Genomic DNA, 15,026 nt, shown 5'->3' on the forward strand with positions numbered 1-15,026 from the left:
AAAAAACACAGAAAGTATACATTGAAGGAAGAGTAAAACTACATTTAACTCAAGAAAAATATTTTTCTTTACTTGGTTTATTTCTTTTGTTTTGGTCTGTTTAGGAATTAAACTTATTATCACTCGAGGTCTTTGGTGTTTAGAGAGCAGTAAGGAGTTAAATTAGAGAAGGAAACTTGGCTTTGGCTGTTCCTTGTTTAAAAGTTAAGAAATGGGAAAATGGAAAATGGGAAATTGGGAAATGGGAAAATTTTAGAGTGTATCAGTTTTAGTTCAGTACATTTTTATCACTTTATCCCTAGTTTCTGTGTAACCAACTCAGATCTTTTCTGGCGATAGGAAATTACTTACAAGGAAGCAAAATAAACATTTATGGTTTTGGAAAAAGACCATAGGCATTCTCAATTTCCATCTTCTCACTTTTCGAAGAGGAAATTCTGGAGATCAATCAATCAATCAATCTAGTTGTTTAGAGGTTTTGAAAGAACAGATGTTTTTCTGGTGTGTCAGAGACACTTATAAGCATTAAACTGCTTCCCTGGGAAATTTTAGAGATTTATTTGTTTGGTTCTTTTTTATAGCCACGGTCCAGAACGACATCAGTTTTTTTTAAAGGGCCAGGAAAAGTGGTGATGGTTGCCATTTGCATGTAAGTACTGAAAAATAAGCCATTTGAAATAGAAACATGTTATTTTTAATGTGTATATCCATGAATATAAACATTTATTACTTAATATCTAGGTAGTTAGAAGTTTATATCATTTTAATACTTTTGTTTTTTAAGTTTATTTATTTTGAGAGAGACAGAGAGAGAGCTGGAGAGGGGCCGAGAGAGAGGGAGACAGAATCCCAAGCAGGCTCCGTGCTATCAGCTCAGAGCCCGATGTGGGGCTCGAATTCACAAACCGTGAGATCATGACCTGAGCCAAAACCAAGAGTCTGATGCTTAACCGACTGAGCCACCCAAGCATCCCAAAAGTTTATGTTGTTCTAGAAGGAAGTTGAATGAGTCTTTGTTAATTATTGTCAGTAAAGTGATGAAGGAAGAGTCCACATAGATACCTGTGCTTGTACTGTGTCTATTTTTGGTGTGATTAAGATCTAAGAACAGTTGCTCTCTGAAAATCCTCTTATTTTGGGGGCTCCTGGGTGGCTCAGTCGGTTAATCCTCCAACTTTAGCTCGGGTCATGATCTCACGGTTTATGAGTTTGAGCTCTGCATCGGGCTGTCTAATGTCAGAGCAGAGCCCACTTTGGATCCTTTGTCTCCCTCTCTCTCTGCCCCTTTTCTGCTTCTGCATGTGTTTTCTATGTCTCTCAAAAATAAATAAAAACATTGAAAATTCTCTTATTTTCATTGGGGTTGATAGAATTTTTTTTTTTTTTTTTTTTTTTTAAGGTGAATTATGTGCACCTGGGGTGGCTCAGTTAGTTGAACATGGGACTTTTGATTTCAGCTCAGGTCATGATCTCAGGGTTGTGAGATCAACCCTGAGTCAGCTCTGTACTGAGCTTGGAGCCTGCTTGAGATTCTCTTTCTCCTGCCCCTCTCCCCTTCTCGTGCTCGCTCGCTCACTCTCTGTGTCTCTGGAAGAAAAAATGGTGAATTGGCCAAGATCATTTTTTGAATAACTAAACCAGCATGGGTTGTAACTACAGAAGAATATCTGCACTCTTGTTTTTTCACTTACCTCAGAAGAACATAATTGACATTTGTGCCTCTTCTTTTTCTTTCTGTCTAATTGATTCCTATTGTTATTTTTTTTTCTTTTGCTGATTAGTCTATCTTAGGATGTTTAAAAAGTTTAATTCCATACTTCATTTGTTATTTTATTTCTAATATATATACATATATATACACACATATACACACACACACACACATATACATATATATATATATATGGCATCTCAGGAATTGTGGTAGGGTCTTGAAATTCAAAGATACAATACATAATTCTCATCTTGAAGGATTGGAGAGGAGCTGGACTGGAGGAAGTCATTTACAATCATATAGAGAAGAGATGGTGATGCACTAAGTGCAGTAGCATTAATTCTTTTCATTAGTAAAGCAGGGTTAGCAATGAAGTCTTTCTTCCTCGGAAGAATGTATGTAATGTATATAAACTGCTTAGCATAATACCTGGTACCTAATAGGTATTTAATAATTATTGTTAATATATATTGGCCTGAAGGTCACAGAGGAGAGCTGGATTAGGGATTTAGAGAGTTACTAATATAGAAATAATAATTAATGCCATAGGAGTAGTTAAGATCACTTGGAGAATGTGGAAGAAAAACCTCTTAGGAGGAAACCTTGAAGAATGCTAACATCTGTGAAATGGGTGGAGGAAAAGAGCCTGCAGAGGAGACTGAGGAAGAGAAAGGAAAGCAAACCAGGAACTAGGAAGAAACCAGCATACCATGGAAGCCAAGGGAAGACAGCATTTTAAGAAAGTAGTGCCATACGCTTCTGTGAGATTAAGGAAAATACTAAAATGTTTTCAGAGATTTAATAATAAGAAACAGTTGTGGTGTTGATAAGAATAATCTAATGAGGTATCCGAGACATAAGCCATCTTTAAATGGCTTGAAGATTTAATGCAGAGTATAGAAAACTGAGACAGCAATAGCACATATAACTCTTTCAAGAAATTATCTGAAGTGGAAGAGGGGAAAGGGTAGCTGGAAGGGGACCTATAGTTTGTTATTTATAGAATGAAGATGTTAATATTTATATAATAATAGCGTTATAATGAAACATAGTGACTAGTATAGTGCCCGAGATAAGCCGTCCCAGTCATTATTGTTGGAATCTGACCAGCCAGCTTCCTCAGAGCTAACCATGATTATTTTTAGCATCTGTTATCTTCTGGTATGACCTTGAGACTGCTTGGTTTAGATTCGTCTTCGTCTCTGGCATCTGCCTGCTTGATAAAACAGACTTTCATCAAAGTCTTGGTTTTGACACTGGTCTGCCAGACAATATCAAGTGCATATCTTCTTTAACCCGCCGAAGACACTTAATTTCCTTTGTAACTTTATTTTGTCAAAATATAAAACACTCTCATCAGTTCTCAAAATACACTTAAGTAATTTGTTTTACATGTATCATGTTTCTTCATTTGAGTAATGATACCATAACCTGTGTTTTTCAAATTTGCACTCTTGTTACCTAAAATATAAGAAGTTCTTTGAAGACTAGAGATTCTTTTTAATTTACTTTGAACAGAATCTAGTATAGAGGTATGTATAGTCAATTACATAAATTTTTGGTGGAAATTTGTATCAAAACCTATGCTAAATTGTTTTGTCTTTCTCTTCTAGCAATGGATTAAATTGCTTCTTTAAATTTCTTGCCTGGATTTATACGGGTTCCGCAAGTATGTTCTCTGAAGCTATACATTCTTTATCTGATACTTGTAATCAGGTGAGGGGTGAAAGCTTTTTCCTTACTAGTTTTAAAGTAATTTTTAAGCCTTTTGTCTAAAAGCTGACTTATTTAAAAATAGAATGATTCCTATAGTTGGCATGAGGAATAAAATGAAAATTTTTTTACTTTTGAACGATGAAATACATAGAAAAATGGTCACAGTATTTTAAAGCAGGTTGTTCTGCTTTAAGAACTTACAACAATGGAATATGACGTATAAGATTATCGGTCACTAAGTGTTTGAGCAGAGGCTTTTGTACAAGAGCTTCTTACCATTAGGTAGAAATTTGGTCTCTGAATATGAGTTCTTATGACGATAAGAGCCAATTTAAGTTTTTTGAATAAAGATATAAAAGATTCACATGTGATTGATGAATTATAACCATTTTACATTAGACTGGTATTTTAAATTCCTTTCTTTGAATTTGTAAATGAAGAAAGATTTTTATAAAATTAGAATACCTTTTTAAATCCCCTTCGACTTTCAGGATTTTGACTACTACAAACCTAAGTCTTTTTTAAGAACATCGTAAACATTTCTACTTATGTTGCTTTTCACATTTTAAAGAATGTGGTGTATTAAGAGAATACCTTGTTAGCATTTATTTGTTTATACTCCTGTTTTGTAGGAACAGATTTGGGAGAATTTATGGTAAGAGACACAGGTATAATAACAATATTTTAGACAAAGTTAAAAGTAATAATAAAATGGTAGAGAGCAGGGAGAGCGATCTGAGTTAAAAATTGAACCTGAGAACTCATCACTGTCAAGTGAATTAACACCCTTTGTAAAAGCAAGGAAAGAAGACATTTACTATTAGTACTAGCAATCTTTCCCTTGAATTAAATTTCAGACTCATGAGACACTTAATAGCTACTATCTTTAAAATATTTTTCCACTCAGTTGTGGTATGGAGTTGGGGGAGAGATACATAACACAGTATCTAATGTTGAACGCCTATCTGAACATAAAAATACTGAAATATAAAAATATTGGTACATAGGGCAAGAGGGTATGTACAGAGTATTAGTTTCAATATTAGTTGTTATTTAAAAAATTGAAGATCATTTTTTTTTATCTAGGATTCAAAAAATATTTTTTTTTATTTTTAAATTGTTATTTATTTTTTTGAGAGAGAGACAGTACAAACAGGGGAGGGGCAGAGAGAGAGGGAGACACAATCTGAAGCAGGCTCCAGGCTCCAAGCTGTCAGCACAGAGCCCGACGCGGGGCTCAAACCCATGAACTGTGTGAGATGATGACCTGAGCCAAACTCGGATGCTTAACCAGCTGAGCCACCCAGCTGCCCCTGAAGTGTCCCTAGTCTGCAGTATATTCAGGGGTTTAAAAGACTGGTAGATTATCTGTGGACAGACCTGGAATAATAGCTAGTATAATTTGAGTAAAAAATTCCAGTTGTAAAACATTTCATAAGGAACTTCAGGTTCCAGTCATGAGGGACTAATGGGGACTGGACTTAGTCTTTTGCTGTAAACAACTAAAACTCTGGACCAAATTTATGAAACAGTGTTTTCAAACTTTGGACAAAGGACTGCAATAGGATGATCCCTGAGAGAAGGGAAGCAAATGAGTTGAGCTGTATGATCTCTCTCATTTTTTTGCTTGAAGACACATTTGGAATAGTGGGAGGAAGGTGGGAGATAATAGTCTCATTGGGTTGAGAAGGCAGAAACTAGAGTTCACTGAGGCTGAGGTAGCTAGAAATTACAAGGCAGAGTTCCACAGAGGAGGGAACTGCAGATAAAAAGTAGCAGAAGTCTACATACGGGCTTGCTTGCTTGCTTGCTTGCTTTCCTTTCTTCCTTCCTTCCTTCTTTCTTTCTTTCCTTCTTTCTTTCCTTCTTTCTTTCCTTCTTTCTTTCCTCTTTCTTTCTTTCTTTCTTTCTTTCTTTCTTTCTTTCTTGAGTTGTGTCTTTGCTGAATTTTAAGCAAAGGGTGTAGGGTAAATCTTTACATGAGTCTGGGCAAAGAAACACCAGGGAACATTAGGCTAATTCCTAGAGTAGAGCTTACACAGCGATCAGATACATTCAAGTTCTGACCATCTGAATACAGTCCTCATTGATTACCCAGGCAAATAGAAGGGTCATATCTTACTAGTAAGGCTAAGTGATCTTTGGTATAAAAGCTATTTTAGAACCTCCCTAAAAAAGTTCTGAAGGCTCAAGCTGATTTGCAGGTAACTTAATGACATGCTACAACAAAGCCCCACACTCTGTAAGAAGACAACAAAATCCAGACACTTAATCTAACATTCATAATGTTCCATCTAATAAAATTATCAGACAACCAAGAATCAGAAATTTGACTCAGACCCAGTCTAACTGCTGCAAACTGTGAAAGACAGCAAGAGAGGAGAGGACCAGAGAAAAATTATAGAAACAAGTACAAAACCAGTAACAAAATGACAAATAAATGCATATCTATCAATAATTACTTTGAATATAAATGGACTAAACACTCCAATCAAAAGACAGAGGGTGACAAGGGGATTAAAAATCAGGACCAGTCTATCTGCTGCCTACAAGAAAATCATTTCAGACTGAAAGACACTTGCAGATTGAAAGTGAGGGGGTGAAGAAAGATGTGTCATGCATATGAATGTCAAAAGAAATCCAGCATAGCAATACTTCTATTGGACAAAATAGACTTAAACAGTATAACAAGAAGAGCACCTAGATGGCTCAGTCGTTAAGCATCCGATTTCAGCTCAGGACATGATCTCGCAGTTTGTAGGTTTGAGCCCCGCGTTGGGCTCTGTGCTGACAGCTCAGAGCCTGGAGCCTGCTTTGGATTCTTTCTCTCCCTCTCTCTGCCTTCCCCTGCTAATGTTCTCCCTCTCTCTCAATCTATCTCTCTCTCTCTCTCTCTCTCTCTCTCTCTCTCAAAAATAAATAAACATTAAAAAAAAAATTTTTTTTTAAAGAGTGTATGTAACAAGAGATAAGGACACTGTATAATAATAAAGGGGACAATCCAACAAGAAGATACAACAATTATAAATATTTATGCATCCATATGAGAGGACTCAAACACCTAAAAAGGTTAATAACAAACTTGAAAGAATTAATTGGTATTAATATATTAATAGTAAGGGGCTTTAACACCCCACTCACATCAATGGACAGATCATCCAAACAGAAAATCAATAAGGAAATAATGGCTTTGAATGACACACTGGGCTGGGTGGATTTAACAGCTATATTCAGAACATTCCATCCTCAAACAGCAGAATACATATTCTTTTCATGTACACATGGAACATTCTCTAGAATAGATCACATATTAGGCCACAGGACAAGTTTCAACGAAGTCAGAAAGATGAAAGTCATATGTATCTTTTTTGACCACGATGCTATGAAATTAGAAATCAACCACAAGAAAAAATCTGCAAACACGTTCACTTATACATGGAGGTTAAATAACAGGCTACTAGACAATGAATGAGTCAACCAAGAAATCAAAGATGAAATTAAAAATTACATGGAAACAAATGAAAATGAAAACACAACAGGGGCGCCTGGGTGGCTCAGTCAGTTAAATGTCCGACTTCAGCTCAGGTCATGATTTCGTAGTTCATGAGTTTGAGCCCCGTGTTGGGCTCTGTGCTGACAGCTCAGAGTCTGGAACCTGCTTCAGATTCTGTGTCTCCCCATCTCTCTGCCCCTCCCTGCTTGTACTTGTCTGTCTCAAAAATAAATAAACATTTTAAAAAAATAGAAAACAAAATCTTTGGGATGCCGCAAAAGCTGTTGTGAAAGGAAGTTTGTAGTAATATAAGCCTACCTTAAAAAGCAAGAAAAACCTCAGATGAACAGCCTAACTTATACCGAAAGAGCTAGAAAAAAAACAAAACAAAACCCCAAATCAACAGAGAAGGAAGGAAGTATTAAAGATTAGAGTAGAAATAAATGATATAGAAACTGAAAAAAACAGATCAATGAAACCAGGATTTAATTACTTGAAAAAATCAAAATTGATAAACCTCTAGTTTAGACTTATCAAGAAAAAAAGAGGACTCAATACAAATGAGAGAGGATAAACAACACCACAGAAATACAAAAAATTATAAGAATATTTTCAAAAACTATATGCCAACAAAATGGACAACCTAGAAGACATGTATAAATTAACCTACTAAAACAAGCAGGAATAAATAGAAAATTTGAACAGACTTATTCCTAGCAAGGAAATTGAGTCAGTAAAACGAAGAAACAAACTTCCAGCAAACAAAAGTGCAGGACCAGATGGCTTCACAGGTGAATTCTACCAAACATTTATTCTTCTTAAATATTTCTCCAAAAAATGGAAAAGGAGGGAAAAGTTCCAAATCCAATTGATGAGGCCAGCATTACCCTGATACCAAAACCAGGTAAGGACACCACCAAAAAAGAGAACTCTGGGCCAAATCTCTGATGAACATAGATGCAAAAATCGTTGACAGAATACTAGCATACTGAGTCCAACAATACATTAAAAAAATCATTCACCACAATTAAGTAGGGTTTATTCCTGGGTTGCCAGGGTGGTTCAATATTCCGAAATCAATCAATGTGGTCTATCAATAAGAGAAAGGATAAAAACATATGATCATTTTAATAGATGCAGAAAAATCATTTGACAAAGTACAACATCCATTCATAATAAAAATCCTCAACAAAGTAGGTTTAGAGGAAACATACTTCAACATAATAAAGGTGTTATATGAAAAACCCACAGTGGACATCACACTCAATGGGGAAAAACTGAAAACTTTGACCCTAAGGTCAGGAACAAGATAAGCATGTCCACTCTTACTACTTTTATTCAACATAGTATTGGAAGTTGTATCCAGAGCAGTCAGACAACAATAAGGAAGAAGTAAAAGTTCCACTCTTTGCAGATGACATGATACTATAAAGAACCCTGAAGATTACACCAAAAAAACTAGTAAAGCTGATAAGTGAATTCAGTAAAGTCTCAGGACACAAAATCAGTGTACAGGAATCTGTTACACTGTTATATACTAATAAGCAACAGAAAGAGAAATTAATAATCCCATTTACAGTTGTACTAAAAATAATAAAGTACCTAGGAATAAACAACCAAAGACGTAAAAGACCTGTATTCTGAAAACTATAAAATGTTGATGAAGGAAATTGAAAATAGCACAGAGAAATGGAAAGACATTCCATGCTCATGGATTGGAAGAACAAATATTGTTAAAATGTCTATATTACCCAAAGCAATCTACAGATTTAACACAATCCCTATCAAAGTGCCAACAATATTTTTCACAGAATTAGAACAAACCTAAAATTTTTATGGACCCACAAAAGACCCCTGCAAAAATAGCCAAAGCAGTCTTAAAAAAGAAAAGCAAAACTGGAAGTATCGCAGTTCTGGACTTCAAGTTGTGTTACAAACCTGTAGTAATCAAAACAGTATGGAACTGGCAGAAAACTAGATGCATTGATCAATGGAATAGAATAGAAAACCTGGCAATAAACCCACAATTATATATAGTCAGTCAGTCTTTGACAAAGTAGGAAAGAATGTCCAAAGAGAAAAAGATAGTCTCTTCAATAAATGGTGCTGGGAAAACTGGACAGCTACATGTAAAAGAATGAAACTGGAGTACTTTTTTACACTGTATGGAAAAATAAACTCAAAATGCATTAAAGACCTAAATGTGAGACCTGAAATCATAAAAATCAAGAAGAGAGTATAGGCAATAATTTCTTTGACATCAACCGTACCAACATTTTTCTAGGTATATCTCCTAAGGCAAGGGAAATAAAAGCAAAAATTAAGTACTGGGACTATATCAAAATAAATAGCTTCTGCACAGTGAAGGAAACAGTCAACTAAAAGGCAACCAGCTAAATGGGAGAAGATATTTGCAAATGACATATTTGATAAAGGATTAGTATCCAAAATATATAAAGAACTGATACAACTCAATGTATCTCTTTTGAAAGCTTTTTAGACATAATATTTTTTTTTAATTTTTTTTTTTAACGTTTATTTATTTTTAAGACAGAGAGAGACAGAGCATGAATGGGGGAGGGTCAGAGAGAGGGAGACACAGAATTGAAACAGGCTCCGGGCTCTGAGCTGTCAGCACAGGGACCCGATGCGGGGCTCGAACTCACGGACCGCGAGATCGTGACCTGAGCCGAAGTCGGCGCTCAACCGACTGAGCCACCCAGGCGCCCCATAGACATAATAATATTTTTAAAAATTCTAAGGAACTCCTACAACTCAATGGAAAAAAAAAAAAAAACCTATCCAATCAAAAAATGGGGAAGAATCTGAATAGATATTTTTCCAAAGAAGACATACAAATGGCCAACAAGTACATGAAAGGTACTCAAGTGCTCAACGTTACTAATCAAGGAAATGCTGTCAAGATCACAGTGAGCTATCACCTCACACTTCTGGAATTCTTATCTCAAGGAAACAAAATACTATGGAAAAGATATCTGCACCCTGGTGTTCAGTGCAGCATTATTTACGATAACCAAGACATGGAAACAACCTGGGTCCACACCGTCACTAGATGAAAAGATAAAGAAAATGTGTGGGTGTGTGTGAATGTGTTGTGCATGCACCCACACATGCATGCACACAAATATTCAGCCATAAAAAAAAAAAGAAAAATCCTGCCATTTATGACAACATGGATGGACCTTGAGGTCATTATGCTAAGGGAAATAAAGTTGGAGGTAGATACTGTGTAATCTCACTTATACATGGAGTAAAACAAAAATATCCCAAACTCCTAGATACCAAAAAATTGGTGGTTGCCAAGATGGAGTAAGGGGAGTGGCGGGGGTTTGGGGGGGCGGCAGTGGGCAAAAATGGATGAAGGTGGTCAAAAGATAAAAATTCCAGTTATTAAAGAGTAAATTTTTATAGTATTTTTATAACTATAATATTTTTTTCTTTACCCCTTGAGAGACTAAAACACCTTAACTTTTAAATTAGATCTGTACCTCTGGTGGTATCTAGGTTTACAATTTCTCTGACAGTTCATTTTTTAAAACTTTTCTCCTAAATAATATATAATGCATCATTAATATTAATTTGTATGAATTTATTGAGCACCTAGTTTACAATGTAGTGTTTAGAAGAAGACAGTCCTTGCTCTGTCTTTTGTAAGGAGGTCATACACTTCAAACAACTAGAAAGATATTCCAAGATGACATTTAAGCACTTGAATGATAGTATGATGCTGAAGGAAAACCAAAAAGGGAAGGATGATCATGGAAGAGGAAGCATTGCTTCTTAGCCACTAGCTGTTAATACTTCATTATGTTGCAAACCAAACAGATGTAGGTCATATTTACAAAACTGATATATTTGTGTATATTTATTTGTGTGTTATACACGCATACAATTGTGCAGAAAAAGGTCTGAAAGGACACATATCAAACCTAACTCATACTTCCCTGCTTCTGGGAGTGGGGATGGACAGGATTAGGGATGATCTATGATATCTTATTTTTGTAGAAAAAACTAATAAATAATGGTAAGTAATAATCTATATTCAATTTATAAAAAACTTGATATTCCACATTTCATTGCATGGCCAACCTGAATAGTAAGGATTTTAAAAATAATTGAATACCCAATGGCTGTTTTGTAAACATTATAAATCATGTGTGTGTATACACACACACACACACAACATGAATTCATATTTTAATTTTAATGTATAGGTTTTAAAGAAGTATATGTTCTATCTTAATTTACTCTCATTTTCTTGGTTTGGTTCACTGAAAAGTCATCTTCTATGTGTTAGGTAGTTTTAACCCTCTTTTTCTTTGGAATCCAGTAGAAAAAAAATTGGTAATATTCTGTGTATTTAGGGTAGGATTTCCAGTATTAAAACTTAAAAGTTCAGTATATATTTGTTTTAGCCATTTTCAAGGTGGTGTAATCTCTATATATTTTACTAGAGAGAATGTTTCTATTAGGTATCTTGTAACTGACAGGGAAACCTCATCCATGAAGAATTTGGCTATCTTGAAGCTTTATCTATCTGATATTGGATACTGTGCTGAAAAAAAAAAAAAGGAAAAACCCCAGATTAAGCAAATAATACCACATAGGGTATTCACTCAGAGGCTTTGTATTGTTATTAAGTAAATAATTTTAATGAGGTAATCTTTTTTAGATTTCTAAATTCACATCAAATTAGAATAGAAAGGACTTACTGAGGGCAAACATACTAATATCAGGAGTTTCCAGTGGATAATTCTTTTTAACAAAAGATGTAAGAAAAAAAACCAAATAAATAGAAATGAAAGCAAGAAAAGATAAGGTCAGGGGAGAAAGGAAGGAAAAGAGAAAGGTGATAACCAGGATTAAAGACATGTCATATTTTTGCCATATGTGTTTTACATTTTTGTTTTTTTTAAAGAAATTAAATCTTAGTTGTAACTAGTCCTCCATCTTTATTCCCTTCTTCCACACCCCAGAAATCACTTCTCTGTGTATATTGATACGTAACTCCTGGTACATGGTTTTGAAGTTTTAAAAGAAATGTATGTGTCAATATGCAATGCGTACTGTTTAAAATGTTTACTATATTTGTACGGCTATACAAGTTACTTTTCCTGTGAAAAATCAGATGTGACAGACTACCCTAATCCTTCTTCTATCTCCGAGGTGTCAACAGTTAAATGTGTGTTCTTCTAGACCTTTTCCCGTGCTTTACATTATATATAGTCTAGAAAAATTACACAGGTTTTTTTGTACTTAATACGCTATTCCTAAACTTGTTTTTTTTCTTCCACTTTAATGGTATGTCTAATGGTATGTCAGTACAGAAAGCTGTCTCTCCACTCCATTTTTTAAACTGTTGTAGAAGTAATTTACAGTTTGGCAATACCATCATTTATTTTGCCATTCCTTATTGATGTATTTTTAGGTTGGCTTTCACATTTTTCGTCCTTATAAGCAATGGTGTTTTGAACCCCATTGGGTTCATCTTTATTTCTGTAAGGTAAGTACTGGGAACCAGAATTGATAGGCTGTTGTGTATGTCCATGTTAAGTGTTTCTTTGCCACTGTCAGATTGCACACTCCAGATTGGTTTTTCCACACTATTCTCTCCATCTTGCTAACAATTATTTACCCTTTTTACTTCTCCGTAGGGTTTGCTAGCAGTGGGCATCAGTAAGTCTGTTCAAACACCAGATCCTACTCATCCGTAAGGACATTGTCTTTATTTTGGTTTTTTGGGGGGCAGCAAGTCATTGAAATATAAGCAACTGAATGCATGACTCACTGCTGTGTCAAAATAAATTCAAGATCTAATTTGAAAATGAAGTTTAAATTACCTTTATGCTTTGTAACAGCATAGAGATCTTGTTCTCTTTGTAGTTGATAATAACAAAGCACATATTTTGATCTTAGAGTTCTATTTTATTTGGTTAAAGGAAACATTCCACATTTAGACTAATAGGCACTCAATCTAAAATTTTGGTGGTAATTTTTTTTAAGTTTATTTATTTTGAGAGAGAGAGCCACATGTATGTTCTTGGGTGTGAGGGGAGGGGTAGAAAGCCCAACATGGGACCCAGTCTCATGAAGCGTGAGATCATGACCTGGGCTAAAATCAAGTCAGACACTTAACTGACTGAGCCACCCAGGGACCCCAATAACTTTTATTAAATCTCTATTTAATGTATTTTAATCCTTACATTTTGATTTTGAAATTGTATTTCTGCTAACATTTCAAAATTTATTTGTAAAATGAGTATTCTTTTTAGAATATATTATTTTGAGTCACATCAGTTATTTGATATTCTTTTTACTAACACAACTAACATAATACTTTGAATTCCACATGTATCATTTAACAAGCTTCAGTAATAGAATTTGATCTATCTTAAAGGCAAAAAAAAAAGCTATTTTATTTCTGTAAAGGAGTCTACATATATGCTTTATATAAGTGCCTTTTTTTACTCAAAAGCAAGATGCTACTGTTTTCTTATAAATAATGACATATTTTGAATATCCTAAAACTGTCAATAAAGCTATTACAAAGAACAACTAGCTTTCTAATCTGCTAATTACACATTATTACAATATTTTACTATGTCAAAAAATTATTTTCCTGACCAGTTTTATGTACCAAAAATTTTAAAACAGGATAAAATTTTAAAATTTGGGGTTATGAAGATTTCTTCTTAAGGTATTTTTCAACAATCTACTGCCCAATAGAGTATTGAGTATTCTAAGTAGTAGAAATATTTTGTATCTGTCCGGTATGATAGTCCCTAGCTGTAGCTACATGTGGCTGTTGAGCATTTGAAATGTGGCTAGTGCAACTGAAGAACTACATTTAAATTTTTATTTAGTTTTAATTAATTTAAATTTAAATAGCTTTATGTGGCTGATGACTAATATTGGACAGTGCAGATCTACATAGTTAAAAATTTCAGTAAGAAACTACAAGATTTTTGAAAACACATAAAATGAAAATAATAGCATTTAATTTAGATCTTAATTAACTTAAATAAATATGTGTATCCCTAATTTGGGGGGGTAAATTTCAGAGAAAGTAAGTTTTTCTAAATCATGCTGGTAGAACGTTGTCACATCTATAAACTGAGAATTCCCTATGGCAAGATTACTACATATTTGCAAAAATAATTAAAAAGCAATTTTAATTGAGACCTATTGTTTAAATTTGCATCTGCCAGAAGGGTGCCATAGAGTTTGACTTTGGAAGTAAATTTCCCAGGAAATATTTTTGTTAATGAGTGGTTCTTTACCTCATATGTTTTTGAACTTTTTAATACTCCGTATTTTATTAACACATACAGTAATACAAAATAATGCACATACAGACCAAAGATTCTTAGAAAACAAATGAAAAAAAAATTTTTAAACATCATGAACACACCCAGAAACTGAAGCTCATAGTCCTGTTAATAGTAGTTAGTTGCTGTGTACTGAACTTCAGAACCAGCAACAAGTGTCCAGCATCAAATTATAGGTAGTATAAATCAGTGATTGGCTGTGCCAGAAGACCATAATATTTAGTTAGAGGCTGTATTACCAGGAAATTTAAATGTTACCCTTTTAATTAAATATCTGAATGCATTTTTAAATAGATTAGTTTAATCAGTATTTGGGATACATAATAGTAAAAGTGCCTCTACTTGATCAAAACAGACTATATGGAAAAGGGATTAGAAAATACCTGAATTTAACCATATTAACTCTGTTTTTATATTTTTTCAAAGATCTTCCAGTTTTTTTCGTTTCATATATTGATTTTCTGACTTAAGTTTGGCACTTACATTTTACTTAAACATAAAGCCATGACATCTCGATATTGTGAGTTTTGGTTTTCTTTTTCACTGACTCATGAAACATGTTTTAAAACAATTTGTATTTCTTGTAAACCGTATTATCTTTTTTATTTTTCAGGTATGGATTTTCGAATATGCGCTATATTGCTTCACTGATTAGTGGGGTTGGTATTTTCATGATGGGTGCAGGATTATCTTGGTATCATGGAATCATGGGATTGCTTAATCCACAGCCAATGGAATCCCTTCTATGGGTAAT

At 34.2% G+C, this 15,026-nt stretch overlaps 1 protein-coding gene across 2 annotated transcripts in view; it reads left to right on the top strand.

Annotated features, from left to right (window-relative positions):
• The window catches only part of SLC30A9 (solute carrier family 30 member 9), a 107,321-nt gene that overhangs the window by 72,561 nt on the left and 19,734 nt on the right, over positions 1–15,026 (top strand). For both annotated transcript variants that reach the window (XM_049631951.1, XM_049631952.1), the window contains exons 9-12: positions 582–649; positions 3,328–3,430; positions 12,599–12,654; positions 14,886–15,021. In XM_049631951.1, coding sequence (XP_049487908.1) covers positions 582–649; positions 3,328–3,430; positions 12,599–12,654; positions 14,886–15,021 — 363 coding nt within the window. The remainder of the gene's footprint in view (positions 1–581; positions 650–3,327; positions 3,431–12,598; positions 12,655–14,885; positions 15,022–15,026) is intronic.

The sequence above is a fragment of the Panthera uncia genome, chromosome B1, assembly GCF_023721935.1.
Source record: "Panthera uncia isolate 11264 chromosome B1, Puncia_PCG_1.0, whole genome shotgun sequence".
Lineage (NCBI taxonomy): Eukaryota > Metazoa > Chordata > Mammalia > Carnivora > Felidae > Panthera > Panthera uncia.